The 18238-nt window shown below is 53.2% G+C and overlaps 1 protein-coding gene across 1 annotated transcript in view; it reads right to left on the bottom strand.

The window, feature by feature from the left end:
* COL22A1 (collagen type XXII alpha 1 chain) overlaps nt 1-18238 on the bottom strand; it is a 248728-nt gene that overhangs the window by 76723 nt on the left and 153767 nt on the right. The window contains exons 32-39 of the mRNA XM_045812201.2: nt 17397-17429; nt 13494-13547; nt 13181-13234; nt 12404-12457; nt 11066-11119; nt 9490-9543; nt 6955-7059; nt 5761-5805 (exon numbers count right to left, since the gene is read on the bottom strand). Coding sequence (XP_045668157.2) covers nt 5761-5805; nt 6955-7059; nt 9490-9543; nt 11066-11119; nt 12404-12457; nt 13181-13234; nt 13494-13547; nt 17397-17429 — 453 coding nt within the window. The remainder of the gene's footprint in view (nt 1-5760; nt 5806-6954; nt 7060-9489; nt 9544-11065; nt 11120-12403; nt 12458-13180; nt 13235-13493; nt 13548-17396; nt 17430-18238) is intronic.

Here is an 18238-nt window from a genome sequence, read left to right as displayed (position 1 = left end):
TACCGTTCTAATTCTGAAATAAACCCGGCCCAGAACACACTGTGAGAGACCGCACACCTGTATGAGGTCAGCTGAACTCAGCCAAGTCTCACACAAACCGGTGGCTGATCTTGTCCAAGGTATTTAATATCCCTGGGATGAGTTAACTCCTATGACAAATGAAAGGAGCTTTAGAAGGCTGGTGTGAAGAGCCAATGAGATAATGCACAGCAATGTGATCTCAGGTGGAACTTGACATTGCTAGGCAACACGTTGCTTATTATGGTTTGTGTTTCTAAGCATGAAAAAAAATCTCATTAATAATCAGCTTACCCTCTAACCATCATTTCAATCAGAAAACTTTACATTTGGGCTTCTAAGAAAAGTAATGTTTCTAACACGATTCGTTTTCGTGCAGTAGGACTCTGGCCTGGATGAGTACCTCAGTCACATATTCGTTCAACCAACGCTTCTGTTCATTTGTTTCTAGCAGCGATATGGGCTCCCAGACCAAAAGATGCCCATTTCCAACACTTGTGCTGAGTTCTGAAGAGAATCGGATTCATGGGAGGTGGGAGGGATGGGGCTCATGACGGTCTCACAAAAGAGATCAACCCGACCCCAAACCTCTCTCTAGTAACACCGTTGCTGGCCCTTATCCTTCCAGGCCCACCGTGGCCCATGCTTCCCAAGAGCCAGGCACCCCTCTGCCTCACCCCTGCCTCTGTAACTAGGCCCCCCCTGAAATTCTCTTTGAAGCCCCAGATGGTACATTGTGTTTCTTCAGGAAAATGTGCGGTGGTTCATTCTGCGAAGTACAAGGTGCTTGGGGCTGCTAGGAAATCTAATTTGTATTCAGGGGGAAGGGGGGGTGGAAGGCAGGAAGTCCAGAAATAAGGCAAATACAGGGAAAATGTGTAATGAACAGAGGACGAACATGTTCCTTGTTGTGCCGGTTGCAAGCACTCTGCACCAGTGAGAGGGACAGGTGGGAAGATTTCAAACAGGCAGTTAGGGGACTTTAGGTCCAGTTTTAGGATAATGTCCACTTGGTCCTGTAACCCTGGGTAAGTCCTGTAACCTCTCTGTACCTTAAGACCCTCATCAATGAGAATGAAAGCAAACATTCTACCTAACTCCCAGGTATCTTGTGAAGACTTATTTCAAAGGGAAGACACTATTTAACATGGAGCATTACAAGTATATTATTACCACTTCATCAGTGGAATTAGAAGACAGAAAATAAACCAAACACACATAAATGCCAAATGAATCCATAGCCTTTTGCATCTTTCAAATAGTTAATGCAGATTTTCTTATCACTTTCTGTTTTAGCTTGGCTCCCCTCTTCCTCCCAAGGCTGTCTCACACACACCAGCAAACCCTAACCACTGCCAGCTGGACCACGCCAACCCTCCATGTTTCATCCTTCCAAACACTGACCCATCAAATAAGACCAGCCCAATCGTTCCACTTCCATAAATCCACCTCTGCCTGTGCTCCTCTCTGTCCTCTTCCACATCCTTGTATAGACCTTCTTTAATCTTAACACCTTGCTCTCCCATTGTGCCTGTCTCACCCTCTGACTTCTATGTAAGTATCTTAAAAGTAAAAACCATCCATTCGTTCATTTACCCGTTAATTGAACAAGTGTTTGTCAAGTACCTAGAATGAGTCAGATCCTATGTTGGATACAATATTGATACACTTTTTAAAAAGACTTATTTATTTATTTGTTTGAGAGAGACCGAACAAGGAAGGGGGCCAGGCAGAGGGGCAGGGAGAGGGAATCTCAAGCAGACTCCTGGCTGAGCAGGGAGCCCCATGTGGGGCTCGATCTCACAACCCTGAGATCATTACTTGAGTGGAAATCAAGAGTCAGCTGCCTACCCTACTGAGCCACACAGGTGCCCCAATATCGATACACTTTTGCATCCATAGTGCCCAGCTTAGGACCCAGCCTCAGTGGCGGGTTTTAATTGCCATTTCCTGAGTGCCAGAATGACTGAATCCATCATTGTCCACATTTTGTCAGTTACTAAATTCTGCCTTTGAAGGGAAATCAACATTGTATGGAGGAGGAAGCAGGATAACCAGGAGGGAGCATTCAGCCCAGCCTGGAATTTGAGTCTCTAATCGTTCTTTTCAGCAAGGTAGCCAGGCCTGACTCCTTTCCTGTGTTTATGGCCCATTGTGATGCTAACATTTTCCCAAAGCAACAACACTTCACAGTTTAATGGGCTAAGAATTTTAGCAAATAGCCCCAAGAAAAGAGAAAAAGATTTTAATGCTCCGTCAGCAAAAGGAGAAAGGCTCAAGATTAAGAAAAAAAAAGGGCAAGTGAGCTAGAATCTGTGATACTGACTCAAGAAAATATTTTGGCTGTAAGACATTCTGGGCCAGTCCAACAGCGTCCAGGGAAGTAATGTGAGTAAGTGTGGGTCGTGGAAGGAGAATGACATCATTTCTTTCCATGGGAGCCCTTCGGGAGTTAAATATGCTTTACTCATTTAAACAGAAAAGGACAGAGGGTCTCAGACAGACTAAACCACTTGCTTCAAGTCATCTATCCTGTAGGTCGCTGAGCTGGGATCCTAACCCAGTTCTGTACGAAGGCAAAGCCTGTTCATTTTGCTGGAAACAAATGCCACACAAAGAAAGGAACGGTGTCTTTAAGAACCTTCCTGCAGTTGTAAGTAATTAGGAAGTGGGGGGTGCCAATGAAAACCTTCATGTGGTTTTCTATTCCAGGGGATTCCCTTCAGCACCATGGACAGCACAGTGGTAGGGCACTCAGCCCTTCTCTGGTTTCTGTCTGTCCCTCCCTTCAACTAAAGACCCTCTTGAGCTCAAACTTACCTTTCCAATGCCAGTTAACTATGGAAATCTTTATTTCTAAACCACATTCTAACTTATAAATGTATACAGTATCAACGCTGGAATGGGTCATCTGTTGCCATGCTTCGCATTTTAAATAAGAGGAAACATTTGGCCAAAAAGGACAGCATGACTAACCATCCCCGGGTCCCCTGCAGTGGGTCAGCTGGGCCCCAGGTCAAGGCTCTCTTCCCTCCTGTCTCTAACATGCCTGGAGAGGGGTGGATAAGGGCTCTCTCTATACCCATCTCCTAGCTGCAACCCTAAAACTGACTCCGCAGGGTGATCTCATAAGGACCACTAACATTTATTAAGCATGGACCCAGGACACCATGAGTTAGGCAACTATTCTTATTTGTATTATATCACTGATTTTCCCCCAAACTCTGCCTGGGAGTTGAATTTATTGAACTCATAAATAGTTATCACAGGGAAAGGGCATCTTAAGGCATTTCTGGTGCCCTTGCCTTCCTTTCTTCTAAGAGGCTGGAGGCTCCCCATTGGGGAGGAAAGCAAGAGCACAGGAGTGCTGCTGATGACACACAGGGCTCACCGCATCACAGGGGGCCTCAGAGACCGGCCTCGGGCCCGGCAGTGAAGGCCATGAAGTCCTCCACAGTCTGTATCCTGCCTCCTGCTCCTCTCCATGCATGCCCACTGCTCCAAGCATGTGGGACTATTTTATATGCCCCCAAATGCAGGAAAAGTTGTTTCTAAGGGTTTTTTTATTTCTTCAGAAAATAGAAAGTGGCCATATATTTGCTCAGATCACTCTGAGAACCCTCCTGTTTCTTTTGACTTGGACTGTGAACAACAAAATCACTACCAGGCATTCACATGAGCGACCAAGACCTCAATCGGTGCAAGCTTAGGAGGCTTACAGAGCCGAGCTGCCTGAATGGGGGAAAACCAGGAAGCAGAGAAGGTTGATGTGGAAGCAGCGAGCATTCCTGAGGCCTTAAACTTCTTACCCTGGATCTTATTGTCAACGAGCCTCTTACGTACAATTTTAAAAAGCAACACACTCTGTGGTTATGTTGTTGAGATCCCAAAGATATCAGCCCTAGCATAAAAAGGAACAAGTCTCCTCCTATTAAGTGGATGGGGACCTGGGGTTTGGGATAAAGCTTCTGGTAACTGCAGCATCTACGGCTTCCAGAAGCACCGTCTCCTAACTCACACAGCTGGGAGGGTTGGGCATGCGCCGCAGAAAGTCCTGGCTGACCCAGAAAGTGGCTCTGGGGGTGGCAGGCAATGGCACTGAAGGCCCCCAAGAAGAATTTTTAAAATTTGTTTTCATAAATACATGCAAGTGGGCAAAAAGCAATATAGTGATACAACATTTTAATGCGATTTTGAATATGCATGTTAAATTAAAGCAAAAAAATATATAAACATTCCAATGTCCATCATGGACAGACTGACCCACATTCTCCAGGTCAAGACTCTGAGTTGGTCAAATCACGTTTCACTGGATGTGGGCATGCTCACAGCATGTGCTCATCTGTGAACACACTCTACGTCCTGCCCCCGTGTCTCCTCACATGTTAGAACCCCTGTGGAGAACTCCATCCTCACTTCTTCCCTTGCCAACTGCTACATGCACTGTAAAATCAGGACAAACATCACCTCCTCCAAGAAGCCTTCCACAGTCAAACCAGGCTGGGCTGGGGAGCCTCCTCCGAGCTTTCTTCTGCCTCAAGCTTCCCTCTACCCTAGCACTTGTCTGCTTCTGCCTACTCGTTTATCTGCTTTCCCCTCTGGTTCCTGAGCTGTTGGAGGGCTGGGAACATGTCACATACATCAGTGTTGTCCCAAGGCCCACCTCAAGATCTGACACTTGACCGCCTAGTGGACGGGCAGCAGATGCTGTCATAAATGCCCTTGCTGGTGATCGGAGAATAAACGAGTCAATGAGTGACTGACTCAATGTAAAGATAACTTCAGGGAAGTGTCCTTGTTCACTCAGGAAAGCTCTCCTAAGAACAGTCCCTCCTGGGGGCACCTGGGTGGCTCAGTCAGTTAAGGGTCTGCCTTCGGCTTAGGTCATGATCTCAGGGACCTGGGATCAAGCCCTGGGTCATGCTCCCTGCTCAGCGGGGAGTCTGCTTCTCTCCCTCTGACCTTCCTCCCTGCTTGTGCGCGCTCTCTCTCTCTCGCAAATGAATAACTTTTTTTAAATCTTAAAAAAAAAAAAAAAAGAACAGTCCCTCCTGGGCCAAGTCAGGTTTTCTGAGTTATGGTTGCAAGTGAATTGAGGGCGAGATGACTGGTATTTACAAGAGATTTCCCCTTTCCCCCTGAGCACACAGCTAGCCCACAAACCCAGTTTCCCCTGCTGTCAGTGTTGAGAGGTTGGGGAAAATGAATTACCACCTCCACGTCTGGCCCACTGAGTCTGTCCACTGTCTTTCCCTCATTGCATACCAAGGATTGGTACCAGACTCGGGTCCCAGATAGTGGGACAGTCACTGGACCAAGGAGCGTGGGTCCCTGAATGGCTGTGTGGGCCCAAGCTCCCCACCCACCACGACTCCCAGTAGGCTTACTGGGAATGACACGTAAAGTTTGTGAATTAAGCATTTAAAGATTGGGGATCATCTGTAACCATGATTAGACTTAAAATGCAAAACTGCTTAGATCTATTGCTCTGCCAGTTGAAGAACAGTGTCTTCTGCAATTTCATCCACCAGCAAGCATTTATTAGGCACCAACTGAATGGCAAGGACATCAGTATCACCAGTATCATGGTTCAAGAGCCCTAGAGTCTTTAGTTAAGCGGAATGTGATAAACTGAGGGACGGGGAAGTGGACTGAGGTGGCCAGAGATGCTACAGTAGAACTGGGCCCAGTCCCCTTGTCAGGCAACGCATGACATCACGATTTGCTTGGATACACACTCACCTTGATTCCTAGAGGTCCAGGTAATCCAGGTGGCCCACGAAGCCCCTGGGGAAATGAAGGATACAAGGACAACGATGAGACCACGAATGAGCCTTTACCCATCCACCACAAGCCAAGCTGTGTGCGCCCTATGCTGTGGGCCCGAGAAAGACAAGGGTCTCACTGTGGCCTGTTGTTTACGAAAGAAAGTACAGTGTTTGAGCTACAAGTTCCTTGTGTGTGAATTCTGCCTTGGCCACCTACCACCTCTGTGTGACCCTGAGCAAATTCCTGTCTCTCTTAGCTTGCTTTCCCACTTAAGATCTTTTGCTATAGGCACCCACAAGCACGGGAGGGCCAGCCTTCAAAGGAGAGCTCATGGATTCCAAAGCCTGGTCTCTTTCTCATTTCCCATGATATCAAGACCTGGAGGAACCAATGAGAAAAGTCTTCAATTCCAGGCTGAAGGGCTTTGCTTGATGCAGACACATGCCCAGATTTTAAAAAAAATCACAATTCTATATTTGGATGTATTGGCTAAAAGTGAAGGAAGAAGGGAAGGGCCGGTCCCTTGTGGGTTCAAGCTCTGTGACTTTGGCAAGTGATTCACCTCCCTGAACCTCATATTCCCCATCAGTCATATGGGGTTGATAATACTGCCTTAGTGTGAATGCTTGTTTCCCTCCCAGATCCATGTGTTAAATCCTAAGGCCCAAGCGAAGGTATTAGGAGGTGGGGCCTTTGTGAACGGGATTCCTGTCCTTGTAAGAGAGGCTCCAGAGAGACCTCTCATCCCTTCTATCATGTGAGGCCATGCAAGAAGTGGGCATTCTGTAACCCAAAATGGGGCCTTCACCTGAACCTGACCATTATTCACCCTGAACTTGGACTTCCAGCCTCCACAACTGTGAGAACTAAGTTTCCGTTGTTTAAAGCCACTCATATACGATATTTTGTTATAGTCAGCTGAATGGACCAAAAAAAAGGACTCACTTCTCAAGGTAGTTGTGAGATTAAATGTATGGTGCTTAGTGCCTGATACTGTAGTTAACATAATAAATGCTCCCTGAGGGCCACGTTGTATGGATTTATGCATATTCTCTCACTTAATCCTTGGGAGGTCAGTCTCTCTCTTTTTTCCTTTCCTCTTTTTTTTTTTTTTTCTATTTGTAGCCTGGTCGAATGGACACAGAAACCTCTAGACCTAATACTCACCGGCTCTCCGTCCTTTCCCTGTCCAGGTGTTCCAGGGAGCCCGGGAGCCCCGGGATCACCCCTAGGACCAGCTGGTCCTGGACTCCCTTCTTCACCTGCCGTTCCCTGGAAAGAAAAGGGACAGTTTCCAGGATCGGTGATACACAGAAGGTAAGCTTCTCAATGGTGAGCTAGTCTAAAGGGGGTCCCTAGGCTTCCTAGTGATGCTTTGTTCTACACAACGTATATAATAAGCTGGACTGGGTTCCCACAAATGTGCATGCTGAAGTCCTAATTCCCCAGACCTCAGCTGAGAAACAGGACCCTTGCAGATGCAATTTGTTGTTAGGCTGAGGTCATACGGAGGAGGGTGGCCCCTAATCCAATATGACCAATGTCCTTGTAAGAAGGGGAAATCTGGACACAGGTGAGCACAGAGGGAAGCCAGTGTGAAGACACGGGGAAGGCACCCATCAATAAGCCAACGAGAGGGTTCTGGACAAGATGCTTCCCTCATGGTCCTCGGGAGAAAACAGCCCTGCTGGCACTTGGATTTAGGACTTCCGGACTTCTGTTAAGTCACCCAGTGAGTATCTTTGTCACTGCAGACCTGGCGAGCTGATAGGAGGCGGAATTGGGAATGGGCAGGACATTAGCACTTTTATAGTCCAGTCGTCTACCCAGTTCAGGAAGCATCAGGTACATCTCTTGTGGGAGGTCCGCCCATTTCTGCTTGAATTCCTCCAAGAGCAGAGAGCTCACCACCTTCCCAAGCCTTATTCCTTTATCAGGCAGCCCCGTTAAGCACTGTTTCTTTACATTCAGCCAAGAGTGTCCTTTCTGAAATCTTCCAGACATGTGACACTCAACCTTGGAGTTCCCTGGACAGAATCTAACCCCTCTTCACAGTGTAGGCCCTCAGCAATAGGAACACAGCTCAGGGCTCTGAAGTGGGAGGAGGAGACAGACACCAGAGACAGAAAGCTTCCAGGACCTGAGGAGGGAGGGAGCTGGGCTTGGAGCCTGCTCTCGGCAAATGCTCACCATTTGGACCACAAAGTCTAGAGCTCCCTGTGGCAGCCCTGGCTGCAGAGCCTGGGTAGAGCCACATGAGCCACAGGGGCTCCTGTTCCTGGGTAGGGCTCCCAGGGGGCTAAGTGGCAGCGTGAATGCCTGCAGACACTCCTTGCTGGAGAGGGTGTGGTAAGGAGCAAGGGCTGGCAAGGCAAGGGCCTCTCTCTGCAAGCCTAGGACGGGATCAGCTTCCCAGAGCCTCAGGCCAGCCACTGGACACCGTGCAAGAGAGAAAGTGCATGCCCTGGCAGCTGGGCTTCTGACCACTTTGCAGAGCACCTTGGGGTTCCCCTCCCAACGCAGCCCTGGCGCCTGCACAGCCAAGGAGAGGTGTCTGGCTCCCTCTAGCGGTGGATGTGCCAACAGCTCACTGATTTCCTCATCTTGGCTTTCAACTGGACCTCAAAACCTCCAGCTTCTTGGTCACCCCCTTCTAAGGTCGTCAGTGCCCTACTTACTGTGTGTCCAGAATAGAGTGCACTCTTCAGACGTGGTATAATCAAGGCAAAGCAGATGGGCCGGGGTTATTTTTTCCCCTGGCTTCATCTGGGTGCTCCACTTTTATTACCATAATCTATGATGGCATTATCTTCTTTCAAAACAAAAATTAGCACCGGCCCCACATAAAGGTTATTATTGGGCTTATCATCAACCAACACTGCAAAACACCCCAAGATATGTCCTACAGGTTGGCTGAGCAGTTTCCTCCACGCTAAACAATTTTTCTCCGAGACATGTATTTTAAAATCCAGTGTCCCTGCCAAAATGCAAATGTACCATCTATTCTTGTTAAATTCTGCCAAAATAGAAAGGACAAAATGATCTCTCCTTTAAAAGGTTCCGGCTAAAGTGGACTTGAAGGGATTCCTATCAGGGCATTGAGGCCCTTGCGCTTAAAGGGGCCGTCCGCCAGGTGGAGGATGTCCTGTGATGGGACACTGCTTGAGAGGGGAGATGGGGCAGTGGATCTCCTCCCTGGCCCTGTGCTGAGCCCTCTGATGGGTCGGTTCTGCACTTCATCTTTACAACCTGCCACCAACGTGCCATTGTCTTCGCATTACAGACAAGAAAGTCCCAGTGCATAGACGGAGCCCGAGATCACGCTTCTCCACACTGGCACATTTGGGGGATTGCAGTGGGGGGGTCGCTGTCCTGCGAGTGTGAGATTGTTGGCAGAACCCCAGGTTCTATCCACTGGAAGCCAGGAGCAGGCCCTCAGCAATAAACCCCAGAGACACCTTCTAAAATGTAGGTGAAACAGGATTTTGAAAGGCTGGGGCCCCGCCTCTTCTGCCTCTGGGGTTGGTGTTCTGTGGGGACACCACGTCTCTCATCCCTCTAATAAATGAAACTCTTTCTCAAACTGGGGAAGTCTTCGATGTGCACAGAGACGTGGGGTGGGTACGCTGGTGCACCTAGCTGAGAGAGCAGGGTTTGGAGTAAGGCCTTCTCAAGAAGCTGAGAACAGCAGCCACATCTTACCTTCTCTCCGCGCTCCCCGTCTTTCCCAGGGGGCCCTCTGATGCCAGGGGGACCCTGAAAAAAGACAGGTTATGCACATGGTAAAATTCAAGATGGCCCAGGCCCCCCAGAGAAGGGCGATCATATGCTCTCATAACCAAGGCTACCATCCATCCCCAAAAGCTCCCCATCCCTGGCTTAATTCCCCAGGGGGTGGCCCTCTCCTCCCCACCTGCCCGAGCGGCCCCTCCCAGTCTGCGCACACACCCCTGTGCCTAGCCTGCCCTGTCTGGTGGTCCACCCCACCCTGGGTTGTGGCTTTCAGAGGGCAGGGCCTGGCCTCCGCTGGACACCAGGGACGACGAGGGTGACCTAGGAACATAGGCTCCACATCAGAGAACTGCTCTGCCCGTGACCTCGGCGTCACCTGGGGCTTGACTCGGACACCAGGCTGAGGTACGAGTGGCCCAGGGACACCGCAGGAGGAAAGCAAAGCAGTGAGAAGGGGGAGGGTGGCAGGCAGTACACAGGGGTGCCGCTGGAGCCCAGTCCTGCATGTGCTCTCGGAGCCGGTGCAGGACACGCCTGCTGGGGCTGCCCGGGCGACGGAGCTGACAGCCCAGGCTCGCACTAATCACCAGGTGTCCTACAGCTGGACAGTGTGGTCTCCGAAAGCCGGAGAAAACCCCCAGGCACAGGAACGCAGGGTTGGCAGGCACTGTGACATGACACAGACCATGTTCTGGCACCATCTCTGGCGACCACTAAGGACGTGACTCTGTCACCCTGCGTCTGTGTTTCCACTTGGGTAAAACGGAAGCAATGAGAATAATCGCCTCCCAGGGTCGCGGGGATTCCACGAATTAACACGTGCAAAGTGCTTGGAACAGATGCTGGCCTGTGTGAGTGCCCTGTGCTTGTCCTCCAAACTGCTGTGTGACTCTCATGGGCTGATGACCCAACAGGACTGACCTCGGTCTACTTCAGGGCGACCCTTTCTCTGCTGCCCTGGACTAAATGGCATTAGGTGTTTATGGCGGAATGTTCAGCTGAAATCAGTGTCGACCAACCGTGGCTCTCAAAGCTAGCCAGCCAGCCTGGGGAGGGGAGACGGGGTCGGCAGGGGATGTTAGCGGCTGTCAGGCACGCCGCCGCTCTCTCCCTTTTGAAGGGAAAAGCTGAGGCCCCAGGGAGTGGCCTGCAGGGGTCTCACTGAGAACCTGCAGCTGGGCCATGATCAGCATCCAGGGACCCTAAGGGTCAGGACCCTATGAATCTTTTGGGCTTGTCCTGTCTCTTCAACAGGTAAACTGAGGCTGACTCCAACATGCCCCACGTTTACAGGCTTTCTGCTGTTTTCTGCAGTTCTCACAGTTTTGTTTCCCACTCGGAGGTCTGATGACTGACCTCGCGCCTAAGCTGGTGAACTTTCTAGATGACCTTGTCTGGGACGCCCATTTCCCCATCTGTCAAATGGGAACAAGGATGCCTGTGCCTACACCCACCCCCCGCAGGGAGAACAAACATGTTAACCTGGGGGGGGGCTGCAGATCTGCACACGGCACTGGTGCCCCGCCTCCTGCCCCCCGTTACTCACCGTACTTCCTGGGGGGCCGCTGGCACCAGGTGGACCCACAGTTCCAGGACTGCCCTATTCAGAAGCCGAAGTTTAGGAAGGCCCAATGTATCGATGACCAGTAGTTACCCCAGTGTCTCTCCAAACCTGCCTTTTCCTCAATTCACAGTAACTTGCCACTTCTGACCTGCCGTTCCCTCCACGGACAAGGTGGGCCTCCTCCCGTGTGTATGTGGGGGCGCCTAGCCGGCCAAACCTCCAGTGAGTGGGATTCTGGCACACACGTGGGAGACAGGAGGACAGAAGGGCTCTCAGAGGTTCCTTAAGACCAAGGCATGGAGGTCGCAGAGGTGGTGCGTGTGTGTGTGTGTGTGTGTGTGTGCACACGTGCACACTTATGTGCATGTGTGAGTGTGTGTGCATGCCTGCGTGTGTGTTGACTTTGACAGATGAATCAGGGAATGCTTCCTGGAAGAAGTGGGCTTGAATGCAACACTGATGGTTCACAAAGATTCCATGGGAAGAGGCATGGGGGTCGACACTATGGAGATGGGAAGCAGGGAACTCCCCACGGACTGGAGGCTACTCGTGTTTCTCCCAGGCCTCCATGTCTGCACTCGGCTTCATTGCCCTGCAGGCTGCCCTCTGTCCAAGGCTCGCTCTCTATTAGCAGGGAGGAACCTGTCATCTGCCCCTGCCCTGTGACATCCACATCGGCCACCGCCGTTGGCTGACCCCATTCCCATTTAGCCGTACGCACAGCTGGCCTGGGCGTGCAAGCGCCCTACAGCGGGGGACCTCTAACCCACCATCCCAGAAGCAGCCAGTGTGGAGGTGGCCTCATTCCACCAGCACCACACACAAGCCTGAGCTCTGTGGCCCCACATCATGACACATCACTCCGTCAGCCCCAGGGGTCCAGTGCCCACTCCACAGAGATTCCGGCCCGGCAGGAGGGAAGGCACAGCAGCGGAGAGCTCAGAAGGCATGTGCATGAAGGCACCTGTGTGCCCATGTCCCCAGCTGCACCTGTGTGCTAGAAGTTTCTATAGGGGTGTGTGCATCACAGTACGTGTGCATGCTAGTTTTAGAGTACGTGTATGTGTGAGTGGGTGTTCATGTGCCCCTGTGTGCCTCACCCTGTGTGTGTGGAAGAGACTCTGTCCATTCCCAGCATGTGGGAATGTTGCAGAGACCCGTATGTCTCTCCTGGTTCTCACTGCTCCTGGGGTGCCCAGCCCTGGCCAACCACTCCGCCCTTCCCTCCCGTCAGCCCCGAGCTGCGAGCCCAGGGGCACAGGGCCAGCCCAGCCTCCCTCTGCAGGCCCCCGAGGAGACGCATGGGGCGTGAGGACTCACAGGGTTTCCGGTTGTTCCAGGTACCCCACGTGGGCCTTCTTGTCCCTTGGCACCCTGCCCGGGACACAAAGAGGGAGGTGAGACATCTTGGGGAAGCTGTCCTCGTCCCCATGCAGGGCCATCTCAGGGACAGCCCGCTCATCAGAGTCAGCGGATGCAAACTGCAGGACAGGGAGCAGAGGCCGAAGCACAAGGAAATCACAACCCCCTGGCCGTGGAGCTCGGCTTGTTATCTTGTCCCATCCTTGCCACCCCGGGGGGTTACGTGTCAGAGCTGACACTTCATGTAAATGGGGCTCCCAGGGACAAGACGGCCCAGGTGCTCAGAGCCAGCCAGTGGCCCCCTGGGATCTGAGCCCCCACAGGTCACTCCAAAGGGACCTCTCCAGAGAAGGGGCCTGAGAGAGACAGTTAAGAAGCCCAAGCAGAGCAAAATGACAGCAGGATCGAAATGTGAAGTCGCACCAGCGTCACTCGCAGCCGAGCTGCCAATCCGAGCCGGGAGGGAGGGGTTTCTTGCTTCTGAACCGCCCCGTGCCCCAGCATCGCTTCCCCATCTAGGGGCCCAGAGACAGCACTCACCCCCAGGGCTGCGTTTTTGGGGTGCCCTATGAGGGCCTTCAGCCCCGGGGCACTGGGCTCACCGCACCTGTGGCAGCACCCCTGGTGGGCAGCTCCCCAAATGCCAGGCAAGCTGACCAGGGGGGACAGGGAGGGACGGGGGCTGGTGGGGATTCCTGCACCTCAGAGCCCACAGGTGGAGAGAGGGTTTCTTACCGGCGCTCCAGTGGGTCCCCGAGGCCCCAGTTCTCCAGGACGGCCCTGGGATCCCTGCAAAGGAACCACCATCAAGGAACCAGGTCATCACCCTAGCGCTTAGCAGAGGGGGTGGGGCAAGGACACATGCAACAGGTCTGATCTGGGATCCACGGTAAGGGCATCCTCGGCATCCTGAGAAGGTGGGAGGGGCTGCATTCAGTTAGCGGGGATCCTGTGTGTAGACCGTACAGTTCAGACCTGGCCCCATGTGGCCCTTGGATGCCCTGTAACACAGGCTGAGAGGCATGGGTGCGGGGTGCAGGGCACTCACCGGCTCCCCAGGCACTCCGGGATCACCCTTCTCTCCTTTCGGCCCTTGTTCTCCCTGTTGGAGAAGCAGAGAGTACAGCAGACGTGCCCTGCCCTGCACATAGATCAGCCACACTGCCACCCCCCCCAACCCATCAGCAAAGGCTGCTCCCTCTGCCTGGGGTCCTCTCCCCTGTGACCCCACTTGGACTCTGATGATTCTTACTCATCCTCCAAGTCCAAGACCAAGAATCGCTTCTTCAGGGAAGCTGACCCCGAACTTGGGGACTCGCATGGCAGCGCCCTTGTCCTCCGCAGACTGACCCACAGCAGTTTTACCCTTCTTTGTACGGTTCGGGTTTGACTCCCACCCCCTCCAGCCCCGAGCCCTGCAAGCACGGACCATCAATGAATAATGATGGAAGGAATGTTGAGGGGAGAGCCTTCTCTCAGACCCCAAGCCTCTCCCCTTCATTATCTTGATGGAGAAGCTGGGGAGGAGGCTTTGCTCGAGGGACCTGACAGACGGGACTGAATGTTATACTTTTACTGGCCAGAGTGGGGTGTCTAACTTTTGCTAAAGAAGAGAAGGGCCAGAAACAGGGGAAAGGGGCTCCACGATGGGACTGCCCAGAATAGAATCACCTAACGGGGGAGGAGACAGGCCATTCTCTTCATCTGCTGGCGTCACATCCAGGGCTCCCAACACACCTCCCAGGAAGGGTGGCGGGACAAGATAGCCTCACCTTGCTCTTCACACGTGAAGGGAGAAAGTGGCAGATAGGAGGCTCCACCAGGGGCAGACCTGGAAGGGCTCAGGTGTCTATCTTTCAAGAGCTGAAGGGCCATTGTGGGAGAGGGGTGGAGACAGTGGACCATGGTGAAAACAGCCTCAGCTCTAGAATCACAGGGACTGGATCTAGAGAACTCTGCTTCTCCAGTGTGCTGGCTCTATAACTTGGGGGAAGTGTGTAGCCACAGTGTTCTCTGTGACCATATCTGCAAGTGAACAGGTGTTCTCTCTTGCACGCAGCATGAGGATTCAGTGACATAGAGAAGCGGCGGCAGAGATGAGCCCCAAAGGGGACAGTGGGGGGGGGGGGCATCCGTGGAGCTCTCTGGGGAGAGCAGAGTAACAATCGAAGCTTCTGTGTCAGAAGGACCGCGCATGGCTCCTTCTACAGAAGCAGGACCTAGAGCTGTCCGAGAGTGCCCTGGGCGGCTTAGGGAGACACTGGGCTCCCTGTCTACAGCAAGGTCCCGGGAGAGATGGGATGAGCGCTGCCTGGAGTGGAGAAGGGAGGCCTGTATAGGCAGGGAGCTTGAAAGCAAAGGCTTCTGAGACCACGAGGTGTGGAAAGGACCCTGGAAGCATCTAGAAGGCAAACTCTTAACATGTGAGTTAGGAAGCCTGGGGCAGACTAGTGGCAGGAGAAATTGGCAGACAGGCTGCTTTCCCTCCCCTCGCACAGGCAGACTCTGGAGACCTTGCCCCAGAGGTTCCCTCCTGCCCTCCTCTCCTGAGTGACAGGTGGATGCCCCGGTTAGTCTCTGCATGGCCCTGGCTGCTTTTCTCTCTCTGCATCGTGTGTGGCATGGAACGTGCCTGGTCCACCTCGGGGAGCTGTGGTCAAGATTCCCTGAGATTGCTCTTGCAAAGTGCCCTGTGCCACCAACACAGGTGTAACCCCACTCCTTCCTCTAGAGTCTCCATCACAAACCAGCTCAGAACACACTCTGGCTCCATTCACCAGGGACAGCAACACCTTTCTCCCAGCATGTGTTCCTCCTAGAAAACTTCCCATGGTGGGGATTTTCCAAACCCTTTGGTCCTCCAGTCACTGGCCATACAACTCATAAAGACAAAGAGCTAACAGGATTATCTCGGGTGATGCACTGGGGGAAGGGACTGTAGGTGGCAGGAAGACAGCCTCAGGACCCAGGAGTGGTCAGGCCAAGCCCAAGGAGGGACCCCATGGGGGCTCACAGGCAAGGTGCTCTAGCCATTTCCAGCCCGGGCCTGGGAGTCAGTCGGGAGGCAGGGCCTTCACTCCAGGAGCACTTAGTAGCTCTCAATAATCATTGAATGCATGGCTGTGACTGGCTTCCCTTCCTGACTCCCCCGACTGGTGAGATCAGTCACACCAACACCCTCTCTGGGCTCAGTGTCATCTCAGCAAACTCAGCACGGGTCAGCATCCTGAAGACTCCTTTGCAGGCTGAGGGGGCAGAGTAAGGCTACCCCAGACTCTTCCCTAGATGGCTGCTTCTGCACCACCTGCTCCCCCTGCCCCCCCCCCCCCCCCCCGTTGCAAAGACCCTCTTGAGTTCTTAGCTGTAATTTTCCCAGGCTGCCTGTCCCTCCTTCCTCCAGCGAAGGACTGGCTCCCCCCTCTAGACCTGCACACCACCTCGAGGCCTCCCCAGGTATGGTCCCCAGCCAGCCCCAGCAGACTTCTCCGTCTCCAGGCAGAGGGAGGTGGGCTTTTCCTTCCAGCCCTCCTCCCTGCTTCTATTTCCTTGCTTCATTATGCCCCGAACTTTGCCACCCGCCCCCTGTGCAGGGACTCAAAGGAGTGGGCCTCAGGAGAGCTGGGAGATGTCAACACTTCTTGAAACCATCAATAAAAATACAGTTACCATGGCGACGGGACCAGTCCAGAGAGATACATGCAATAATCCACAATGAATCTTTTTTTCCCCATAGACACAATTTCCTGAAGTGGACTCCTGGTTTCCAGAAATCTCAGACCCTGCAGAGAGTGTCCGCACTGGGGGAAAAGGGGAGGCCTGGCAGGCCCCGGCCCCCTGTCATGAGTCTTCCAGCTGGAATGTCTCGGAAATCATCTTTAATGGAGAAATTGCTTTAAGGAGAGGCTGGCCCTATAGCCTTGTCTCCAGCTCGAGGGGCTCGGGGTGGGCCCGAGGGAGGGAGAGAAGCTGTGCTCCCACCCCCAAATCTATTCTCTCCCACAGGCAACTCCCAACAACTTCTGAAGTCCACGCCGCCCAGTGACGTCCTGTCCACCACTCCTCCTCCCCATCTCACCTCCAGAGAAGCTCAAAGTGCTTCTCCTTCTGCCAAGGTCTCAGTCCCTGGCTCAATCCCCCTGCTCCCACCTTTCCCATCAAATACAGGATTTGCTGCAACTTCTTAGGTGCGTCTAGTTAACACTAAGCACAAGGAGAAAGCAATGATGGACACACAGATGTCAGCGGGCTCTCGACAGCTGTGTGGCCCAGAGCAGCAGGCCAAGTCCCAGGAACAGGAGAACCCCATCCTGAGAGCACAGGGGACAAGCAAGCACGTGCTTCTGGCCTCAGAGGAGAGCCTGGAAACACTTACCTCCCCAAGCACCTTTTGCCAACAGGGGAGGAAAACTTCCTAGCAGCTGCAGTGATGGTGAGCCCCCTTGTCTGCCAAGGCTCAGGCTTTACGAGAAGCCCCAAGCGCTCCCTCCACTGGCCATCCCCGAAGCTGGCCAGCTCTCCACTGGCCTCTCTAAGAACAGCCTCTCCTAGGTCTGGGGCCTCCCCAATGCACTTCAGTCTCTAGGTCCCCTTCACGGCCCACATCCTCAGTAATGCTTCGTGGGATTCTTCAGTCGGCCGCCACGGTACACAGCCCCGTTCTCCTCGAGACCCCAGCTTTGGTGCAGCAGAGAACCAACGTCACCCAAAGACATGGCCGGCCCTTGCCCTTAGCCAGCAGGAGGGGACCTCCAGGCCGCTGGACTGCCTGCCTGACACTGGAGCCAGGTCCTTGCAGGGCCAGTCCCCACTCCCCCGGCCCCGCTGTCAGGACAAATCTGGAAGCCACGGGGCAGCTCCGTGTGCTGGGACCGAGTCAGGACCTGGAGCATGTGGGCATCGCGGGCCCAGCTGGGGGGAGCACCTGCAGCCCCGAGGGGCCGCAGCTACTTACTGGTATCCTTGGGTGCGGTGTGAACAGGGATGTCTGAAAAAGAAACCACAGAAATGAGCAAAACATGATTTGACTGTCACAACCTGCCTCTAAGAGATGGACCGAGTGGGAGAAGGGGGCCCCAGGCTCCCTGGAGTGACTGTTAGCATGGACAGGCACCATCACCGACTGCTCTCCAGTCCAAGTGGTGGTCATGGCAGGGCCGAAAAGCACTGTGAGTAGATAGGGGACCCTGGAGTCACACCCCTGCCTAAAACTGTGTGACCACCTGTCAGCTTCTATTCCCTCATCGGTAAAGTGGGGCAGAACCCTCCTCTACCCAGAGTGCTGTGAGCTGAAATGAAGAGGCCGTGCAAGTAATCAGAGCCTGAGACCCAGGCCCTCCCCCAGCATCCGCCACCCCCAGCATCCGCTGGCGATGATGCAGGTGAGGAGGAAACCAGGGGAGGCGTCTGGGCAGGGAGAACCAACTTATGCAAAACTCTTTATCCCGGCACATAGAGCACCTTGGGCAGGCCCCCGCATGGCCCTCCAGCCCCACCCCACGTCCACGCCGCGGTTAGCGTGTTGCGGGCTTCAAGGCTTCTTGGACCACAGGACATTTGCACCTGCTGCTCCTCCAGCCGGCAACGCACTCTCCTCCTCCCACAGCTGACTGTGGCCCATCCTTCAGGCCTTGGATCTGCAAAGATCCCCCTTCCGCTCCACCACTCAAATATAAATTAGGTCCCCTTGTTATTCTCCCTGATTGTACCCTGCTCTTCCCTCTGCCGGCATTCGCTAGAATTTGTCATGTATGTGCATCAGGGCCACCAGTGACTGGAGTCTGTCTCCCCAAACCT

Source organism: Ursus americanus, chromosome 9 (genome assembly GCF_024610735.1).
Source record: "Ursus americanus isolate L20-20 chromosome 9, mUrsAme1.1.p, whole genome shotgun sequence".
Classification (NCBI taxonomy): Eukaryota; Metazoa; Chordata; class Mammalia; order Carnivora; family Ursidae; genus Ursus; species Ursus americanus.
This window is presented reverse-complemented; position numbering and strand designations above follow the sequence as displayed.